The sequence below is a fragment of the Candoia aspera genome, chromosome 4 (genome assembly GCF_035149785.1).
Source record: "Candoia aspera isolate rCanAsp1 chromosome 4, rCanAsp1.hap2, whole genome shotgun sequence".
Taxonomy (NCBI): domain Eukaryota; kingdom Metazoa; phylum Chordata; class Lepidosauria; order Squamata; family Boidae; genus Candoia; species Candoia aspera.
Genome location: NC_086156.1, coordinates 46238878 through 46261977, shown reverse-complemented (window position 1 = coordinate 46261977; position 23100 = coordinate 46238878). Strand labels below are relative to the sequence as shown.

The following is a 23100-nucleotide window of genomic DNA, read 5'->3' as shown; positions in this document are numbered from 1 at the left end:
TGCAGTCATTTGGTTGTGTTTACTTTAGAACTATCAGTTTTAGGCTGTACAAATCCAGACAACCACTTCATAGAAGTGAAGAGTTAGCTTTTTGTTGCCACCTAGTAGCTGTCTAGATTGTTGTAATCCAGAACTGGTAGCCCTTCTTTTACTCAGCAGATCCATTAACTTCCAGAGGACTTAGGGCATAGCCTGAAGGTCACATTCAAGAGCTGTGCTCCAGGCTGCAAGCTGGCAGAAAATTATGGCTGCATAAATTGTGCTGCCCTCATTGTTATTCTTCCTAAATAATGGGGCCAGCAAGTGGTGGTGTCCTGAATGTAAGAAAGTAAGGAAAACAACTGGCTTTATTTCCCTTCCCACCAATGGTCCCTTGCAGGTGAGGAAAAACCACTATCAATTGCTCTGTTTAATATAGGGTGAGATGGGTATGGGCAACTGTAGATGGGTGCTTAGAATGGCTAGTTTAGTCACCTGCTCAACTAAGAGGTCACCTATCTCTTCCTCTATTACTTATCAGCTTGCTATTTTTAAGTATGGTTCTAGTATGCTTCTGAAAGACAGCCAAACCCATGTCCAAAAATAGCTGAGCTGACAGGTCACAGGTGAAGAGGATGGTAAGGGAGAGCTCCATGCTCATCTCATACTGCAAGAGAAGGACAATGAGCAGCTATTGCCAGCAGCACCTGTACGTAGCCTATGGAACAGGCAAAATGGCATAGGAGTAGGCAAAATGGCACCTCCCACCACAACTAAAGTGATAAATATAGTAAAATGTACAGCCATGAGAAACCCTTGTCAGCAGAAGGTGTGGCCAACTTTAATGCCTTCATTGGTGACCTAGCCATCAACATGCAGCTCTTTTCAACTTTAAATTTTCCTTTTGTGAAGCACTGGACTAGCACTCTTTCAAAAGAGCATGAGAGAGAGAGAGGGAGAGAATGAGAATCTAGGTGAGATCTGACAGGTGTTTCAGAAAGTTCTGGTCAGACATTACTTGGGCAGATACCTCTGTGGAAGCCAGGCCTTGGTCTCTTCTGAATGGGCATGGAGGACAGTGCCTAGTACTAGAGGGGAGGGAACCTTCTCTAGCAGCCTAAAGTGACCAACTAGAACTAAGCACATCCCAACTCAAGACCACAGAATTAACCATGCTGTTGAGAAAGCATGCTAGATCGTATCCATGCAGAAATGATGTGGGAAAAAAAGAGAAAACAGCATTTTAAAACTGGAACAGCTAAAGACAACCTAAACTGCCTTTAAGCTGTGGACCAGGAATAAGATACAGTAAAGGCAATGGCAGAAAGATTTGACAAGCAGACATGAGAAGCCTTTGGTATTTAGGATATAGGATTGTAGGTTTAAATTAATTTAAACCCCACTGATTTCAATGAGTCTACATCAACTATGGCTATCAGACCTGCAGACTGGGTTTATACGATTTGTCAGTCTAAAATGGATTTGGGTGTTGTCAGCCACTACTTTGCTGTTGTGTGAACCAGGCCAACATGTTATGTGAATTCAATAATTCTGTTTATTAATTGGGGTCTAAGTTGCACTGTGTTATATTGATCAAGCCAACGTCTGGTAAAGCAAGCTTTATATTTAGTAAACGTTTTTCGATGAATGTTTTAGGTGAATATAGCGTACAGGCCTTCAAAATATCCGTAACAACCAGACTAATCACATTGGATTACTTTTTATTGACTGACTAGCCACAAGACTGCTTGATGCAGGTTAGAGCTGCAGGACTCATGTGGAGAGGATTTAACCTTTGACCCTTCCAGACCCTTTTCTCCATTTCTGGCTATTTGCATTGGGAGGAAAGCTAATAATTGACACCTCTACTCTTGACGATTGATCACACAGGGCCCTCAGAAGACACTCAAGAAGCCCATGGAGAGAATGCAGCATGATATGCACAATGTTTGGTGACTCCTATGGAAAAAGTGGCCCTTTCCTAATGAATAAGCCCGTTTATTGGGAGGGTCTGGGACTCTAGGCTGTGAATGGGAAATTTTGGTAGTTCTGTTGACGGGATATGTACTGTAGGAAATTTCCTGTTAAGTTCAATTATGGAATAGAATAAATACTTAATGATCCCAGGGTGGTGGAGTGTATGCAGCTTTACTCTTGATGCCATTTGGAGATACAATCAGTTAGAGCTTAAGCTATCTGTTGTAAAATATACAGGGTGTATCAAAAGTCAGGCCCCACGGACAATTGATCATATAAATTATATTAAATATTTGAATTGGTTGCTATTTTCTTCTAAACACTTCCTTGTTTGACACATGACCTTTGAACTTTCCTTAGTAACATTTTTTTTGGGAAAAAATATTAATACAGTAAAACTTTTGTGATTGGCCTATGGGGCCTGACTTTTGGCACACCCTGTATAATAGCAATTCTATGAAGCTTGAGCTGTTTATGACACGTTAATTAAGTAACAGTCTATAAGAACACTGCTAGCTTGTGTGACAAGCTTCTACTTAAATGGAACCTCAGATAAAACAAGGGAAAATAATGTAAGTTAAACATTTCCTTTGGTTCCACATTTTCCCCATGTCATTTATACTCATGCTGCAATCCTATATTCATTTCATTTACCTGAGAACAAATTCCATTGAACTCAAGGAAACGTAATTCTGGGAACACATTGTTCAGTTAAATCTTTTACAACATATAAATAAACCACAGAACAAAAATGTGAACTTAAGATATGGAATTTAAAATTCCAAACATATGGGATTTAATTTCAAAAGCAAGGATGCAAGGCATTCCTTTAAATTAGGAGTATCAAACTTAAATCATCATCAGGGCCACATGGGGACTAGTCCGTTAGCCCAAGTGCTCCAGTGCTGAAGTGTCTGCTGTCCAGGTGTGTCTGCAAGGTGCCATTAAAAAATCACAGTAGAATGTATTTTTCCAACACACTAATCTATAAACAATAGTATAGACTGTTGTATCTGGGCTCACATGTCAGATCTAAACCAAGATGACCATATTGTGGTATAAGGTGTGATCTACCCAGTATATCTACCCTAAAACCTAGAGCCAGTTTAGTCTAGTGGTTAAGGCAATGGGCTAGAAACCAGGAGTCTGTGAGTTCTAGTCCGCCTTAGGCATGAAAGCCGGCTGGGTGACCTTGGGCCAGTCACTCTCCCTCAGCCCAACTCACCTCACAGGGCTGTTGTTGTGGGGAAAATAGGAGAAGGAAGGAGTATTAGGTATGTTCACCGCCTTGAGTTATTTATTAAAATAATAAAGGTGGGATATAAAATAAATAAATAAAATAAATATCAATAATAAGTATGCTGCAAACATCATCATATGGGATTAAAGTAGCATTATTGGCTGTGCTAGAAAAATCCTTGCAGAGGATAGAGAACATAATGCTTTATTAAAATATAACCATTCTTCACTACTTCCAAGTCAATTAGTAATCATGTGTTGAATTCAGGTAGTACCTAGCTATGCCAGATACTAATTTTGCCACAATGAACAAAGGCCTTTGTTCTAGCAGGAAAATATACTTCAGTGTCTAAGCAGAGAAGGCAACTTGAAAGAAAAAATACGTTATTTCTCTCCCTTAGTATCATTTTATGACAACTGCATTTTTACATTTTTGATGCACAAGCAGACTATATTTACTGTATTTCATAGCTCAGAAAAAGGTTACATTGGTTTGTTTTATGATATCTAAATTTTCCTAACCACATATGCTTTATCTTTGCACCTAACCATAATCTGGCATTAAATTACTGAGTTCCTCTATATTTTAGAAGCAACAGGAATGAAGGACGCAAATATATACCTTGGGTTGCATTTAAACTAATACATACTTAGAGAAGACTCATAATAAATCAGTGGGGCTTTAGTTGTGACCAGATCAGGATTATTGACCTGATATAACCAGAATCATTAATAATTATGTTCATTGCATATATAATTGGCGTTATCTGCCTGTTTATCATACAGTATTCTTACAAGCGGCTTTAACAGTAGATTAGGAAGTTACCAGGACTGGATCCAAATGATCTTTCCCCAAAAAGGGCTTCATTTTCTGAGGTAGAGAAACTTTGACTCCAGCCCTGATAAGAGACATAGCCTTTGATAGCTGAATTATTCTCTCCTTATGATCAGTAATCAGTGGAGGAGGACTGATTTTCAGCATGCTTTTGAGATTTCTTGAAATATTCTATGGAAACAGTACTAGACTAGCTAGAATATTTTGCTGTAATTTTTTTTGTTATTATTGATGTATCACTTTACTTGCATGCTCACATCTTCATTATATCTTTCCTTTTCCAAATTTCCCTGTTACTGTCAATTGCTTGAAAATTCATAGAAAACTTCGTCCATGTAGGGAAGAGAGTGAGGAATTACAGAAAGTTCCATAAGAAACATATAAGATGCAATTTGATCACAAACATCTAGACTTTTATCCTGAACTGCAAATGTGGTATCATGTATTCAGCAGCTACACCATTTAATAATGAAATCAGTTTATTCAGATTATACTGTTTGGGGAAGAAAACAAATGCATCATGCCTCTTAACAATGCTGTAAAATGCTGCTAGTGGCCAGTATTTGTTTAGTCAATATTTCTGTGTCCTTTACGTGCATCCTGTGTTTTATTCTTCTATCTAAGAATGGGACAGAATCAAACCAGGGAGACTGAAAAGTGATCTTCCCTATTGGAAGAGAAGTCTCTGTTCTTTTTAAAGTATCCCTTATCTCTCCTTTGAGCTAAGTCAAATCTGAAATAGTTCAGATCACATCCTCCCGCTTCTCTGGGCCTTCCCTGCTACTCCCCATCTATTTTCTGTAAGAAAAACAGACTGAAGAAGAGATGCCAGTGGACAGAACAGATCGTGTAAACCCTGTTCTTGGTGGCATACAAGATGCATTTTTTCCTGTTAATTCACTAAGTAACACAGCATGTACCACATGAAGTTTCCTGCCAGATCACAGGATTGACTAAAAGCTTCACAGTTCAGAAGAAAAAGTTGCCATTGGCATGCTCCTTTTCCCGCCTTCCCCCAGTATTGTTAGGCTAAACTCAGCTAGGTAGCAGTACATGGCAAATCTTTGCTAATCTTCTAAAGATCAGCAAGCTCAGAGCTACTTAGTATTTCCAGGAGACAACTAGGAAATACCAGAGCTATAGGCTTGACTGGGAAGCTGAAAAACATCCCAGAAGTAGCCACTGTGCTTTTGTATTGTCCCCAAGAAAACTACATGGATGCGTCCATGATTAATCACAAGTCAAGGTTCTTGTTGGGGCCTTTACTCTTACCATATCGTTTGGCTGGTATACTTGGGCAACTTGCAGGGAACGCAGGAGAGGAGGGTCAGTGAGGAGACTTAAAAGAATGCATTTATCAATCAATTTTAATTTTCTCAAATTAAAAAAAAAGAATATTGTATAAAATTTAGACTTGAGACATCAAGCAGCATGAGTGCGAGGCTGAGCAAGATGATGCTTGCCTAACCTTATTTCTGTCCCCTCAGCTGTATTAACCTTCACCCTTCTGCTTTGAGCTTCTAGTTATATAGATTGGGCCAAAAATATTTTGGGTATAAAAAATCAAAATACTATAATAGATGTTAACAGTGTAAAGATATGAATAGAGCATGTACTTAGAATAGTACAGAATTAGTTCCCAAAGATAGTGACCTTTCTTTTTGAAATACAAAACTATTATATAATATTAACTTTATTTTCTATTGATTTACTTTAAATAGAAATACAGTGGTGGAAAGGACAAAGAAATTTGTTGTTTGTGTATATTTGCAATAAAGAAGTCACATATCCAAAACAGAAGTTTCCATTACATGTCTCAATTAAGACTCTGGTAACAAAATATATAAATGTAGGTCAGCAAAAATAACCAAACTGAAAAATTTGAAAATAAGATTGGCAGCTGTTAAGATAACAGATGTTGTCTAGAAAGATTAAAAAAAAACTCTCTCCAAATTTTAGATGTAGCCTGCCCCAAATTTGAACAAATTGCCACTGAAAAGAATGAAGGAGCTACATTTAGCAGTTTGTGCCTAATCTTTGTAGTATAATATTCTTCTTCTATTTAATATTTTTTAATTTGATTTCTATAGCCCCCCATCTCAACAAGTGACTCTGGGCAGCATACGATCATAAAAACAGAACAATTAAAACAATACAAAATAAATATATATGGTCGCCAAGTAAAACTATTGCCATTGATGTTAATATAGCCAAGAAACAGGGCCCTTAACACACTCAGGCCCCAGGCCCGGGCACATAACCAGGTCTTCACAGCCTTACAAAAGGCCAACAAGGTTGGGGTCATCCTAATCTCTGAAGGGAGAATGTTCCAGAGGGCAGGGGCTATGGCGGAAAAGGCACGTCTCCTAATCCCCAACATTCCTTGGCAGACAGGACACATAACATGCCCAACCTACCAGACTGAACTGGACAGGTAGAATAAATTCAACTGGATGTGTAAGACAACAACATAATTCTTTTTACTGATTAATTTTTAAATGAGAACCATACTCTAGTTTCCATTAGATTAAAACCTCTACTGAAAATTACTCCACTAATACTTTTTATAACATATAGATAATAAACAAATTATGAAATAAAATCAACTCAAATTTCTTGCTAATATGTCTGGAAAAGAAAAGCTGTGTTTCAAAAGCATATAAATTGTAGGGAGTAGATTTCCTTAGAGCTCTATTTTAACAGTATGTAAAGAACTATAATTAAACATTTAATAATATTTTTACCTTTTGATCCCCCTGAGCAATCTGTAGGGCCTGTAAAGCCTTTTCTAACTTCGACTTTTCATCCAGTGCATTTGTAGCCGGCAATAGATTTGAAAATTCAGGTCAAATCTTATTTTAAAAAAACGTATCCATCCACTATAGAAGTGGTTGACCATTTTCTTCTTCTGCATACATACACCCACCCACTCACCCATCTACAGTAAAGGCTCAATCTAACAGACCATTTTGGATAAAAACAGTTAAATATGAAGGTATGTCATTCATTGTGAACTGGATCATTATGTCATTTTGTACATTGCCCAAATTATGTTATTTGTGACAACTTGCATCATTTGTGAAAAAAGGTCATTATGCAAATAAAGTAAATTGATTCAAATTACATAAATATAATCGAATATAACATAATACATCTGGAAAAGAAAAGCTAAGTTTTAGAAGCATATAAATTGTAGGGAGTAGATTTCCTTAGAGCTGTATTTCAGCAGTATGTAAAGAACTATAATTAAACATTTTGAACCACTGTATAATAAACTTTTTTTTACTATACAAAGAAATGGGTAAATGCTCTGTATTTGTAGTTCTTAGGCAACACATGAACTAAACATTTAAAATGGGCCTAAACCACAAATATGTCTTTTTCTTTATTCTGAATTCTCCTTATGGCTTTCTAATAATAAAATAATGTTTAAAAAAGGAAATAAACTGCTTGGAAAACATACACTGAAACACTGTAAAATAGATCCTTTTCCAAAATCTCCTGTATTTTCATTTTGTGGCAGTTTCTTGAAACAAAACAGGCTCTTCAGATCTTAATCATCTGGCTCATATCTAATGAAAGTAAAATAGAAAAATACTTAGATGTAATATTACATTACAGGAGTGAAATTATTCTTTGAACTAGATAACCAACATGTTTTGGATAAATCACATTCCCCCTGAAAGAACAGGCCCACAGCTTGGGAACTCATTTATTTAATTTTTTGACAGGACTTAGATGGCCACCTATCTTGTAAAATGATTCTAGGTGGCTCACAACAACCCATAAAAACAATTAAATTAAAATTGAGTTTTTAAAAAAACGTCATGATTTTGTAAAACTAAATATAATTAATTAAAAAAACACAACAAACACACAAAAAGGACAAATGAAGGACTACCACTTACTTTGAAAGCTTCTTTCGTAGCTCTTTTATCTGCTCATTCTTCTTGGAGAGAATCTCTTTCATATTGCGATAAGCAGCAGTTTCTTGGAACTTCTTTTCTAATTCCTATGCATTTTGAATGATTAAAGTATTATTTTAATGATAGTACATTTGTATTAAACTGGTATTAAAAACACTCAAAATGCCAATATCTAATTACAAATGCATGAAAAATAAGCAAGTATGATATTCTATTTGTATAGCAAAATAGTTTATGGAATGGTTGGGCAAAGTACCTCATGTAAAAAGACTAATCAAACTCATGAACTGTTTAATTATTTATATTTATAATATGCTGAAACTACCTCTTCATTATTAAAATCAGCATGGGATTAAAATCACTCCTTTCAAGAACATGGTAGCTAGCTACTGCTTAATTTAATTCTTATTATCTGACAAAGTTCAGGGAATTGAAAAAAAGGCAAAGGTGACCACAAGTACAGCTGGGGAAACTAACCTTTTCAGCCAGAGCCAACTGGTCTTGAACCTTAAGTAGGTCATGTTTTGTTGACACCAGATTCTCTTCCAAGGATTTTTGGCTTGCGGTACTAGCTTGCAAAGTCTTTTCAAACTGACACTTCAAATTAGCCACAGTATTTTCTAGTTCACTAATATCCTGAGTAGGGTTAAGCTGAAAAAAAAAATCTATATATATGATCTTACTGAGAAAATAACTTTCCAGCCATATATTTAATTAACAATAAATAGTGTATATTTACATCCACATATATCTGTATGCCTATATACACTTACATGCCCTTTCTAAAAAAATGAAGTTCTTAGAAGTAAAAATACATGCAATGTATTCCTCCACTAGAATACTGATAGATATTCTTATACAGAATTTCATAGGAATAAACCTATTCCACAGATAGTGTAGAAAACCTGGAGTCATGAAGATTCAATAGAATTAATGGGATTATTTTTGTTGACATTTATAAAATAATACTAAAGGAAAAATTAAAATTGACAGTATTAAGAGCAAAGTGGTGAAATAATTAAACTGAGTTCACAAATAGCATTAATCTAATTTACTTTTTAAAATAAAGTAACACTGAACTCATGGATGGAGTGAGATGTATGTTGCTAATTCACAAAATGAAAATTTACTTTGATAAGTGCTTTTAATATTCCTAATGATGGTCCTATGTGCAATACATGAAGTTTTTATTGGTTTCAAGCCTGCATTTGATTCTACAGTATTTCGAGACTAAACTTGTGGGTACATCTTAAGAACACCACAGTTGACAGGCTGGCTGGCCAAACAGCATTAAATGGGGCCTACCCAGCAACCCAAAGATTCTTTTAGGAAAGGAAGCAAGATTGTCATGGCAGGCTTTAAATTATTCGTAGTCAAAGCACTGACCCAACTCTTTAGGGAGCTCAGTTATGGACAGATACAAAACTCAATGCCACCTTATTAGTGTGTGCAAAATTCAAATTTCAGAGAGATCTGCTTCAAGCACCAGGATGTATGTCTAATGCTAAAGACTGGACAACCATTTGTCCAGAATGGTAGGAAGATTCCTACACTGAGCAGAGGGGTGGACTAGAGGACAGCCAAGGACACTTCCAGCCCTATGAGTCTACATTTAGGCTTAAAACAGGCTGCTGGGAATTGAGGGAAGAATATGACTTTCCATTTTCAAGCAATGGCTTGAAATTAAAATTCTATTGTTTCTGATATTTCCAATCAAATTAGAAAAAAATCATATGAAAATACTGTCATGTGACACCACAAGAGGTGCTCCTGGTATGGGATAATCATGAGTGTTCTGTAATAATTTTAAAATATTGCTCTACAGAGAAATTATTTGGACTTTCATTGTGGATTTAGCTGGATTTATCCTACTTTATTTTATCTGTTGAATTTATTCTAATTCTACTGATCTTACTGTACTTGAAACTACTTTTAGCTTGTTTGGATCACCATGAAAGATGTTTCCTCTTTAAGCGACATCACAAGAGGGAGCTCCAAAACAAGGAGCAGAATAATATACAAAGATTGGTAATTGTCAGAATGTAATGGTCTGTTAGTGAGATGCTATTAATGCCTATAATGTCTTTGCTTTCTTTTTATTGTATTGCATATAATATTTGATGAATTTATTTATTTTTAATTAGTCTCTTGCTTTAACAGTTCATTATCTTTTTCCTAACTGGTTTAATGAAAAAGTATTTTTAAGGCTCAATCTGTATTTTATTTTCTAAAAATGAGCAAGAGGCAAAACAAAAAAGATTCAACAAGAATGGGGGAAGTCCAGTGGGACTGTGGAGAAGCTGGTGTTTCTTTATCTATTGGAAATAAGAGACCTCTTCGCAAGTGAACTGCTTAAGTTACAACAAAAAGTTTATTTGAAATGTTTTTGACTCATTTCTTTAATTGGATTCTCTTTATCTAGTTTTAGGACTTGTCTGAAGAACATACCATGTTTTAGATCATATTTATGCAGTAATATTGAAAATTCAAAAGGGTTCACAAACTTTTAGGCTCCACTGCATCTTCAAGAGACATGTATTAAAAAAGACAGTATTAATTTGCTAAATGTAAGCATTTAGGTCAAAAATTCTGGCAGAAAGAAAAACATGGAGTAGCTGTGCCTATTAAGAATTTATCATGCAACTTGGAAAAACAGATTTAGGATGAAGCAGGGAGATTTTTATAACTATGGTTTAAAACTGAACAAGGGAATATTACAGTTGCTTCAATTTATGCTCCAAATGAGAGTAAAACAAAATTTTATATCTATTTTATTTTCTATTTATATTGGTTGTTTTGTATTGTAATTTATGTGTTTTATGGTTTTAATTGTCAATTTTATTGTAAACCACCCAAAGTTCCCCTTTTTGGGGGAGATGGGCAGTGATAGAAATTTGAAAAATAAAATAAAATAAACACAACAAAATTTTTACATTTTTTAAAATCACTTCTTGCAAATGCAGAAGGAGATGTTTTCATTCTAGGAGACATGAATGGGATTCTCTCCCCAAATCTTGATAAATTTGGTTCATACTAGAGTAGCTCTATTCTGAGAGTGCCTTGGACTGCAAGAAGATCAAACCAGTCCATCCTCCAGGAAATAAAGCCAGACTGCTCACTTGAGGGAATGGTATTAAAGGCAAAACTGAAATACTTTGGCCACATAATGAGAAGCAGGACACCCTGGAGAAGATGCTGATGCTAGGGAGAGTGGAAGGCAAAAGGAAGAGGGGCCGACCAAGGGCAAGGTGGATGGATGATATTCTAGAGGTGATGGACTCGTCCCTGGGGGAGCTGGGGATGTTAGCGACCGACAGGAAGCTCTGGCATGGGCTGGTCCATGAAGTCACGAAGAGTCGGAAGCGACTAAACGAATAAACAACAACAGAGTAGCTCTGGCAAATTGCCACAAAATGTTGTGGACTTCAAGTTATTTACTCTCAGATGTGTGGAAATATAAATAAAGGTGCATGAAAGCTGTAATAACTCTTTTATTCTAAGTTAACTAGGCATAATCCTAAAATGACAGTTTTTGATTATTTATATTAATCAGAGGAATAACAAATGTGTATAGTTCTTAAAGTACTGAACAACTTATAGAAGTTCTTAATTTATTTCAACAAGTCCTATGTTAATTAAATAACTATTATAAAGCTAAGTGGAAAAAAATTAAACTGTCATAAAAAGGAACAACTCGTTCTATATTGGTATTATTATAATACTGCCTGTTGCTGCAACGCATGATATACCTGATGAATTAAGTTCAACATCAGGTTTTGAAACACAATGAAAATAATTTTCATGGAATCATCTTATCAAAACAGTTATATTTAATTGATATGGTCTGAAAAATAATATTTTTACCTTTGGATCCCCCTGAGCAATCTGTAGGTCCTGTAAAGCCTTTTCTAACTTTGACTTTTCATCCAGTGCATTTGTAGCCTGCAACAGATTTGAAAATTCAGGCCAAATCTTACTTTAAAAAGACATATCCATCTATTATAGAAGTGGTTGGCCATTTTCTTCTGCAGACACCCAGTCACCCATCTACAGTAAAGGCTCAATCTAACAGACCGGATAAAGACAGTTAAATATGAAAGTATGTCATTCATTGTGAACTGCATCATTGTCATTTTGCATATTGCCCAAATTATGTCATTTGGGGCAATCTGCAACATTTGTGAAATGAAGACATTATGCAAATAAAGTAAATTGATTAAAATTACATAAATATAATCTAATTTAACATAAATTTAAGTATCTTCAGGCGCAAAAGGCTTTTCCATTATTTCATGGAGATATCTAGATGCAAATGTCCATAGCACTACTAAATGCAGGTCTGTTAAATCGAGGTTCTACTGTATCAAAGGAGTTTACCTGTAGCTCTATTGTCTTTAATCGAGTCTTCAATTTTTCATTTTCTTCATGCAGTCTTGCAATTTCCTGCAGGGAGAAACCAAACAAACTATAGAAATACTTAGATAAATTTTATAGAATAGATAAGTTTACCACAAATTGAAAAAGCTAATGCTCATCTATACTGCACCAGTTACACAGAGATTGTCTGTTGTTTAATTGTTGTGGATTTTCCCCAACATGGTTGGTTTTAATTACCAATTCAACTGATTATTTTTAAATCTTGTAAGCCACCCAACATCATGTACAAGTGGGTGGCTGTAGAATAATTGAAGTTATAAATTAAATAAAAGACAAACTCAATGTCAGATTATTAGGCTTTGACATACTTGATTTTGGAAATGCAGACCATTTCAGCTGGGCCAGAACTATTGCCTCTTTTCAGTTAATGTTTTCTGTTTCATCATATTCCTGCAGATGGACTACAGGGTGAAGGAAATAGTGGGAATAAGCTAAAGATAATAAACTACTGATATTTGTGAATGTTTCTTCTGTAATTTGGGGAGAGGAACAGATTGATTCCAACTGCTTCATGCACATCTACTACTGTAATTTTCAACTTCTGTTGCCAATCTGAAGCCTCACAATTTTTCCTACGTATTGGGCCATTTCTTCTGTTACATTACTGACTTTCTTAAATAAACAAAGTTAAAAACACACTAGCCACTGGTTCTGCTCAGCCTAACACATCCTGATCTACATTTCCCTATGCTGTAGGACTTTTTTTTTAGATTTTTTTAATCCCGCCTTTATTATTTTTATAAATAACTCAAGGCAGAGAACATACCCAGTACGCCCTTTCCTCCTCCTGTTTTCCCCACAACTTCAGAGTTTATCATGTCATGCAAAATCAAACCAGATACAATGAAGCAGAAGCTGGTATATCAGAAATCCATAGGTTTTTATTTAAACTAATTAACATTCCTGTGAGTTGTAATGGATAAATTGTTAGGGTTTGGGTTCTAAAGGTGCATTCTTGTTACATGTATTATTTCTCATCAAACATAATTAGACCTGACATTCTGCAATCCACTTTAGTGCAGAACTACAGATACCAACTTAAAAATAATTAACTGAAAACAGTAACACTTATTCTGAAGTGAATATTTAAGTATTACAATCTATTGTACTTCTGTACACACGGTTGGGAGGAAGTCTCTTTATATATGGTGGAATCCCTATGAATAAACAAGGATTGTAAAATAAATGAGTTAACAACAAGGTAGGGAAAGCATGCATAGCAAGCTTTCTGGAATTCTTTTCAACCCCATATAATGGCTATATGTTTATGCTTACCTATGTACTGGGAAGCATGGGGCAGACTACATATGCTCTGGGTCACTGGCCAGGAAGTAATAAATAATAAAGGAGCAGTTATCAACATTCTGAGATGCTGCCAACTGCTTCTCCCAGTGGGATGCATTGGAAGAACTTTTGGGGAATGCTTTCTTCATAGTCACTGGCCTGATCAAGCTCACTTTCAAATGCAATTTTTTTTTGGTAGCTTCTGCATTTGGTTCCATTCTGCTCAATTTTCAGAGCATGATTGTGCTGATTGACAGAGTTCTGACCTCTTTCAAATCTTTTGTTTTTAACATTCTGTTTGCTTGGAAAGAATATAAACAAAAAGTCTATTTCCACATTATGTGTGGATTTTTCTTTTTCAAATAGGCATGCTGGCAAAAATACAGAGAGTTTGTTTTTACAACTGGTAAGTCATTAACAGTTTAAAGTTACTACAATAGATTACTTAAAATTCTAAATACATTTTGAATAATGAGCAACAAGGTTAGTCTGATCATTTATTAGTTATACTGAGTTAAGTGAAGCAATTATTCTATGAATGAAGTGTCACCTTGTTTAGCAATTCTGATGCTCCCTCATGCAATGGAGTAAGTTTAGGTTTAACCAACTCTGGATTCGTCTACAAAGAAAAAATACAAATGAAGTATCTCTAACATAATATAAACATATTCAGAAGTAGGCTTTCCTGAGTTAAACTGATTTTAAGTTGTATTCCTAAAATTAATATTACAGCAATTATTGATTCATCCTTTTCTTATTCAGATAGGAGAGGATTCATTTTTAATTAGCATTCAAAATCATTAGTTTATTTTGACCAGATCACACACATACTGTACATAAACTGTATATATTAAAAAGAGATATAAATTAACATAAAATAACACCAAACCTAAAAACGCAGAATTTATCTGTTTTGTTAAAAGAAATTAGTGCTATGTATCTTTATAAAGTATACCACCTATGAATATATATTCTATTGATTTCGCCTCCCAAGAGCCACAAAGATAAATTCTATTACAACGTGTAGTTTTCCTATATTGTGGCTTTCCAACATGAAGACCTAATTAGGATTTTCTATATTAAAGAAATACTATTTTTGCTTCAGAAAACAGTTCATTTAAATTATAGTAAACTGGACCCAATGGGACATCCAACTGATACACCCTTATCTTCTGTTTAATATTGGCTACAGTATTCTCCAGTCCCAATGCCAACAGTGTCCTCAAAGAGAAACTACACGAAGTGACTCCAAGAAGACTCACAGCAATCTATTAGTGTAAGGAGAGACGAACCCAAGGGAGCTAAATTCTAATTTAGCCAATAGTTAATTCAGATCCCTTCCTCTACTTTCAGAAGTCCAACTTCAAGTCACAAAATAAACATTAAGAACCTGAAAGATTACTCATAGCAATTAGGTTGTGAACCAAGCAGAATTCCATTTAAAATCTGTGTTAGAGCTTTTGCCTGAAAAAGGTTGAATGCCATAATAAAGTGGGTTTGATTGGAATGAAAGAAACCCAGAATTACCACATCATGTTGCATACTTAGCATGGTCTTTGTAGGACTCTGAACTGTGGGAAATAATCTCAACTCCATTAACAGACCATCAGGTTTGGAGCGGGGAGGGGTTGGCTGTTCTTTTGGTCTTCAAAGATCATTTTTGCTTTGTGATAGTGTTCTCCATTGGCATTATATTCTCCAAGCCATTATCCATTCTCTCAATACCATGAAAGTTATCAATATTAAAGGCCACGATTTCTTTATAAACAGAACTAATTCTCAGTGCCATATTCTTTTCTGCAGAACTGCAGGTGGAGACTGATTTCTAACGATGATAGTCTTTCTCAGCCTTTCTCCATTAAAAAGAATTCTCTTCATCCCTCCCACAACTGGGCAGCTATTGCTTTGTCCCTAGTTTAATCTCTCTTTGAAAGACTCAATCAGCTGTCCCTTGTCACCAGCCTGCAAAACCACTCCATGAGAATTCTGAGCACAGCAGGAGGCAAAAGGAACATGACTCTCTCTGGTACCTATTTCAAGAAGGATCAATGAAAAACTCATTTCCTAAGAGGAGGAGACTACCTTGCTGTACTTTGTAGTGCAACTTAGTGCAAATGAAACAGGGGCATAAAACTGATGTTAGCTGTTGTTCAATGGCTTGGGGATATTAATAATTTCTGGAAATCTTGTATGCAGGGTGATCCTATGCATATTTTCTCAAACTAACTCCTATGGAATTTCATGTGGTTTACCCACATGTAGAAAATCCCAAAGAGTGTAGACAGGATTTCCATCAAGTCAAAGAGCAGGAGACTTTAAGAAATTAGATTGACTTTTATAATACCTCCAACCAACCCACCACTTCTGCTATAATCAAGTATTTAGATCAGCCTTCTTCAAGCTCTTGCCCTTCAAATATGTTGGCCATGTTGACTGGGAATGATAAGACTTATTATCCAACACATTTAGAAAGAACCCCTTTGGAGAAAGCTCATCTAGATATCAGCCATCTAGGATACTTCCAGTTCTGTTACCCTACCTTTCCCAAATGTCCATCCTTGAAATATTTTAAAGGTTAAAACATTTTGCCAAGTACTTCTCGGACACTTACACAATATACCTTAAACTATCCCTAGATAGTTCACAAATAAGCGCTTCTCTGAAATCTGTGCTCATTCTAGTAGCTGATTTATGATAATGAATTGTTTGAATTGTGTATGCAAAAACACGTACAAGATTTTTTAAATTAATGGACTTTTATTGTAAGATCTGAGAATCCCTGACCTACAAAGTAACTTTTTGTATTATTTCTCCTAAAATCGCAATTGTGACAAGCCTGATTCAGCCAAGTCTTCCTGCTGACTAGTCACATATCCAGACTTTCACACAGTAAGCAGCCAAAATGCTTTGCATTGATTTGTGCTACCCTGACTGATAAGGAAAGTAGATATTTGTTTAGATTCCCATACACAAAGCTTCTCACAGGAGCTAGGAGGAGTTACAGGGCTGAGCTGGGGAAATTTTAAAAGCATCAGAGAAGACTCTGAAAAATAAATTTGGAATGGGAGGGCTTTGGGGTTTTTTGGTTTTAAATGGATGGCAACTAAAATGGATGTACACAGCAAATGGCTGTTGAAGAGGGGTTGTTGATTTTAGTAAAGAACAATGTGACTAGTAAACCTAAGTTGGATTGTGCAATGTTTGTACTGCTGAAAAGAGTTGTTAGGCACAATCCATAAGCAGGAGACTGAGAATTCTAATCCCTCCTTAGGCATGAAGGCCAGCTGGGTAACCTTGGGCCAGTCTCTCTCTCAGCCCAACCCACCTCACAGGGTTGTTGTTGTGGGGAAAATAGGAGGAGAAAGGAGTACTAGGTATGCTTGCCGCCTTGAGTTATTTATAAAAATAATAAAGGCGGGATAGAAATAAACAAACAAACAATCAATCCATAAGTGTGTGGAAGACCAGAACAGTATTAAGCCGGCCAAGGGACACTAACTCACCAGTGCAGAGGGCATGGGACAAGGGTGGGTTCTTGTGCCAGAAGGTAATAGAAGAAGATAAAAAGTTCTATCAACTAGAGGAGAGCCAGTTACCAAAATGATTAAGACAGAAAAAAACTGCCATCAGACTTTCCGTATTAGGAAAAAGACTGGAACGGGGTCCCATTATAATCTGCAAAGGTATGCGCTTAGAGTTGGTTTAGACTGAAGTTTGGAATACAGAAAAGAAATGCTCTGGCCTTACATTTTAATTGTTCTGATCAGCTAAGGCTTGGGAGGAAGGAGTTATTCACAATGGAATGCAATGCACTTAGACATGCTTTAAGAAACTGAAATGGTTCTTGCTCATGTTCCTGTGCTTCTTAATAAAAGGAGAAAAAATTAGAATTATGTATTCCACTCAATTTCTATAAGATCTTCAGAACTCATACATGTATTCACGACAGCAATATAAAACCCACAGGTGTTTTTCATACACTGTTTGGCTACTCTTTTAGAAATAAAGCCATACCTTCTTATTTGAAGATGTAAATTCTGATTTTTCAAACTCTGCAACTTGTTCTAATAAATCCCTTGGAAAAAGCAACAAACATTATAGTGAAGTCTATTGAACACTAAGTTACATTCAGCAGATGGCAATATCTGTCAGCTAATCTTGGTTGATCTCAGAAGTTTAGTGGGGTCAACCTAGCTAGATTTTGGATGGGGGGCACCTGGCTGTTAGCTAGACTTGAAAATAAAAAAATAGCCTAGAAGAAGGCAGTGGCAAACAACTTTGCCAGCAGTGCCAGGGTAACTGCAAACATGCAGTTACTAGGATATGAGCTTAACTTGAGGATGTCTTTATAATATAAAGTTTGGTCTAGTGGTTAAGGCTCCAGGCTAGAATCCTGCCTTAGGCATGAAAGCCAGCTGGGTGACCTTGGGCCAGTTGCTCTCTCTCAGCCCAACTCACTTCACAGGTTTGTTGTTGTGGGGGAAAATAGGAGGAGGAAGGAGTATTAGGTCTGTTTGCCGCCTTAAGTTATTTATAAAAATAATAAAGGTGGGACAGAAAATAAATAAATTAAATTAAATTAAAAATTTTAAAAAAACAGGGAAAACCAATGAGATGTCTCAAATGAAAAATTATTTTTGAGACTAAGACAACAATTAAAAACATACTTTTGGGAGAGTAACCTTTACTGAGCAAGCTAGATCCACTTTTAAATAAACATCTTTAGGACTCTGCTATCATTTATTAAATCACTGTACTGGGTCAATAATTTTATGAATGAGGAAAGAAAACGTATTAGTAACAGTATTTATAATCTATAAAGTTCTTTTTTAAGTGCTCACCTATTTTCCAGTTCTGAAAAGTCAGTCTGTAATTTAAGATACCACTTCTCTGCCTGGGAAAAAATTTGCCGTAAAAGTAATACATTGGTGTAAGTTGTGTTAATAAGTTCTGATTCCACCTCACTGTGCACTATAGTCTGTAAACCATCCAGCATATCTGTCACTTCATCAATAGTAAATGTGTCTTCCACAAGCCTAAAGAGAAGAATCCAGAAATAAGATGATTTTAAAAACAATGCTAACTACCCAAAAACATTTTTTAAAATAAAAGACTATTACTTGTGGGCATTCTATTCCACTACATATAAACAAGATGTGATATCCATCACCAGTTCAATTCAGATTTGTTCTAAAAAAAAAAAGTACCAGCACAGCTAGCAAAACATATACGGCATATATTCATTGTCTCAGAGGGCATTACTCATTTCATCAATAAATAGCAGGCATGAAACCTATACTCCATGAAGAATATAATTATTTCTAAACTTATAAGTAATTGACTTATTTCTTTTATTTTTATTAATTTATTCTATCGATTTATATACCTGCCCATCTTACAATTGTGACACTTTTCCATTGGAACTGCATTTAAGTACATTTTGATCCACACATGGAAGAAAATTGCTTTTGTGTGAATATGGGTGATACCTCATCAAATTTTAACTTCCTGATAGCTCCTCATGCTTCATGAGGGGCATTTCTAAGGGTGTCTGTTCAGAAGGTGATGTGGCTATGATGGACAGCACAAACATATAAAGTACTCATGAATGCACAAAATATACAGAGGGCGAAGGACTTTAAATCCTAACAGTGGTCACAAAATTTTTTAAAAAGTAAAAATCTCATTTTGGTTTTAAGAAGGTACCTCTGAAACAAGCTCATATTATTTGCAGATTATAATTAATAAGAGATGCAATGCTTGTTCATATTTGAATTCTGTACTATAATATGCATATTTATTATATTTGTTTATAATCATTTTTCAGGGAAAAAAGGCTCTCAAAATGGCTTAAAACAATTTATATAAAGATATGAAAGATACATAGATAGTTAATAACAAGCTGGAGGCTTTTTCTGGCACAAGGATGGGAAAAAGATGCTACAAGTGGAGACAGGAGTTGGTTGATAGTAAAGGAAGCTATCTATATAGAAATATGCCAGCATTTGGCCTCCATTTTTATTAAAAAGAGAGGTGTCAGGAGTCAATTCTAATTTAAGTACAAATTTTAATCATTACCGGACTAATTATACAAGAGACTAATGACAAATACTGTCCTAACAGTCAGAAAACACGCTGAGACAAGGAATAGGTCTCTAGTGTTTATTACTGCTACATAAGACAGAAAATCCTAACAAACTGAAGAAATGTGGGAAAACCCAGACAGATAAACCCCAAAAGTTAAGGCGGGTCTGATCTGTGTCTCTTTGAATGGCTGCTTAATTCCTCAGTACTATGCATGCGTTTTCCCCCCTGGATAGAGGTCCCCTCCTGCTCGCCATCAGTACTCATGACAAATACAATATAGAAAGAGAGTATGCATTTACAGTGGAGTGAGTTTGACTTTTCTTGGTCTCCCAGTTTGAAGAAGACATGCATATCCTGACTGTGCAGTCTTTTGGATTTAAAGGCAAAAATGTGATTTGGAGCATTCATGTAGCACTCCTTAAGGCAGCAGTGTCTTTTCCCGGTATCATGTGTGAGTATCACGGCCCCAGTATAAGGAATTATATTCGGACTGCAGCAGTTAGAGGAAGTAGAGAGGTTCACCCTATCTAGGTAGCACGATCACCTGGAATGGAGATGCAGAGGCGGACGTTAAGTGCCGCATTGGGAAGGTGATAGCCATTTTTCAGAGGATAAACAAGTTCTAGTCCTTGCCATCCATATCGCTGAAGATTAGACTCCATCTGTTCACTTCTGTTGTGATCCCAACAGCTACTTATGCCAGTGAGACTTGGAAGGCATCAGCAAGTATCAACAAGAGGCTTGACGTCTTCCAACAGAGATGCCTCCACCAAATCTTAAAGATCTGGTATTTCGACCACATCACCGACAAGGAGGTGCTCCGAAGGAGTGGCTCGTGTAAACTTCCCAACATCATCGCACGTAGAAGACTCCAACTGGCTGGTCACATCTTTTGCATGGAGAACAACCGGATCCGTAAAGTGGCAATGAGCGTCAGGAGTTGGACCCCTGACGCTAAACGACAATGAGGGCGCCCTCAAATAACACGGTGAAGAACACTGATACAAGACCTGAAGGCATTGAATATCATACGGAAGGATGCAGAAGCACTTGCCCAAAACCGAAGGAGTTGGAAAACCCTTACTGCCCAATACGCCATGTAGCATTGATCCGGGACAAGAGAGAGAGATGTGTGAACAGTGCTGCTTGGTTTAAGGAGCTGCAGACAGGGGAGTTGAGGGCTGTCAAACATGTCTACATAGTGGCTACGACTCCATGATTGAAGTCCCACAACACACATAAAAAGGAGTGGGACTTCAGTCACACAGCCACAGCCACCATCTTGAATATTTTGACACCTTATGCATACACCCCTGGGTGCACGCTTGATTGTGATCCAAAGTACCTTTTTGCCTTTGAATCCAAAGTGCTGCAGAACTCTAATGCATATCAGCCAATCAAATGTTTTTGAGTCCTATCACTATTGTGTAAAGCAGTACTTATATATCTACATGTTATCTGACATTAATGTTCAAAATAAAATTAAAAGTGCCAAACTGAACATGAGGATGCTTCCAAATCTTATTCATAGTTGCAGTAGTGTTACATTTCTCTTCATATTGGTAAATATGATCATCCTTCAATTAGAACATGCTTCTTCCGCAGTAAGTTTAAGGATTATTGCTAAAATTGGCCCCTGAGTTAATTTATATATTTTTCCCATTCTCGTATTACCTGCTTTCCTTAAGGTCCTGAAAACAAGAGTCTACTGTCTTGAGGCGTAGACCACGTTTAGAGCGTGCAAATCGCATATAGTTGATCACTTCATTCTGATGGTGATCGTTTAGACCCAACTCTGCCTGTATATAAAGTAAACAAAAATCCATAACGTGGATTTTCTGTAATATTTAAAGATATTATATGTATGTTTAATTTAAACGGTACTTATGCTACTTCCCATATCTAAAAAAAAAATTATAGAGAAGATTCTGAAAACATATACATTCATAATTATTGTTTATTAATAATTTTATATTATACACCAATTTTCTAAATGACTGTGCCCAGTCGTAGGATTATGTTGTCCAGATTTACAAATCAAACCTTGCAGCCACAATAATGTTAATAAATAATGCTATATAAATCAAATAAATAAATGTTACAAGCTTCATATGCACTTAGAAAATAAACAAGAACAGAACAATATGCAGAAAACAAAAAGAGAATATCAAGTAGGAATTCATTTTCAGTCATTCATTCCCAGATTCACTTAACGCCAACAGTCCCATGTGCACTCATTCAAAATTAAGCCTTGCTGAATGCATGAGATACTCCTATTGAAAGCCGCACAGAATGTTTACTACTATCACTAAATGATCTGTCCAGCATAAATCGATATATTAAGAATGGCAATACAAGAGATTTGATAGTGAATAACAACGGGGGGGCGGGCGTGATCAAATGCTGCCAGACAAGATCCTACATTAGAGAGAAGAAATGCATAATGTGAATTCCGCGTAAGGAAAAAGCTTCCAGATCACGGCTGCAGATCCGGACGATCACTAGATGTCAGAAACATGCGGTTTCTGAATCTCTTTGCTGCCATCTAGTGGTGGTCCGGATTTTTGCAGCCAAGAACTGGTAGCCCTATCTACTGTAACAATCTTGAGTCACGGAGGTCTTCGTCTCACATGAATCTCACATGATCTTTCTACTGTAAGAATCTAAGCTCACAATTTGGTGTAAGGGAGCGATCAGGCCTCTTTTGGGGAGAGGTTAAAAGCATTGGTTTACTCACCATGACGAACCAGCAGCGGCCCACAACGAAGAAGACTCGACGATTTATCGGACCATGGTTGCCATGGTGAAGAAACGACAGCCTCGCGAGCGCCTTCTTTAAAATACCGTTGGCTGAGCAAGTGTACGCATGGACGGAAGTGAAATCTTAGTGGTCGCGTGCGCGAGAAGGCCGGTAAACGGCTCTTTGGAAGGAGCGGCGCGCGGGATAGGCCAGAGTACAAGATGTTGGCGTTTTATTCTCGTTGCTCTTTACGTTATTCCCCGCTCCGTCCCGGTACGGCAGGGATAAAATAGTAAGAGCTGCTCATAGAACACAATGACGCAGTCCAGGGCTTTTGCTGTCATCACCTAGCAGCCTTTTTTCCTTTGTTAAAGCAGAGTCGTTGAAACAAAAGGACTTGGTCATATTGTGAAAGGACCGATTGGAATCAATGGGCCCGAGCATGGCTGGGTCGAGATTCAACCCCCAAAATACTGCTTCTCCGCAAAGCTTCTTAACACCGATATACACCATGTGTTTAATCAAGCGAGAAGAATACCTAAGCACAAATAACTGAAGATTTATAAAATCAGTTTCTAATTTATTTTTCATTCCAT

The 23100-nt window shown here is 36.4% G+C and overlaps 1 protein-coding gene across 1 annotated transcript; it reads right to left on the bottom strand.

Annotated features, from left to right (window-relative positions):
* Positions 1–5379: 5379 nt before the first annotated feature.
* On the bottom strand, positions 5380–22636 carry LZTFL1 (leucine zipper transcription factor like 1). Its single transcript, XM_063304012.1, has 10 exons — positions 22502–22636; positions 21439–21563; positions 18519–18713; positions 17692–17752; positions 14228–14296; positions 12334–12399; positions 11821–11898; positions 8434–8607; positions 7939–8042; positions 5380–7602 (listed from the first exon to the last, which is right to left on the bottom strand). The coding sequence occupies exons 1-10, from the start codon at positions 22502–22504 to the stop codon at positions 7584–7586; spliced, it is 894 nt and encodes a 297-aa protein (XP_063160082.1). The 5' UTR covers positions 22505–22636; the 3' UTR covers positions 5380–7583.
* Between the last annotated feature and the right edge of the window lie 464 nt (positions 22637–23100).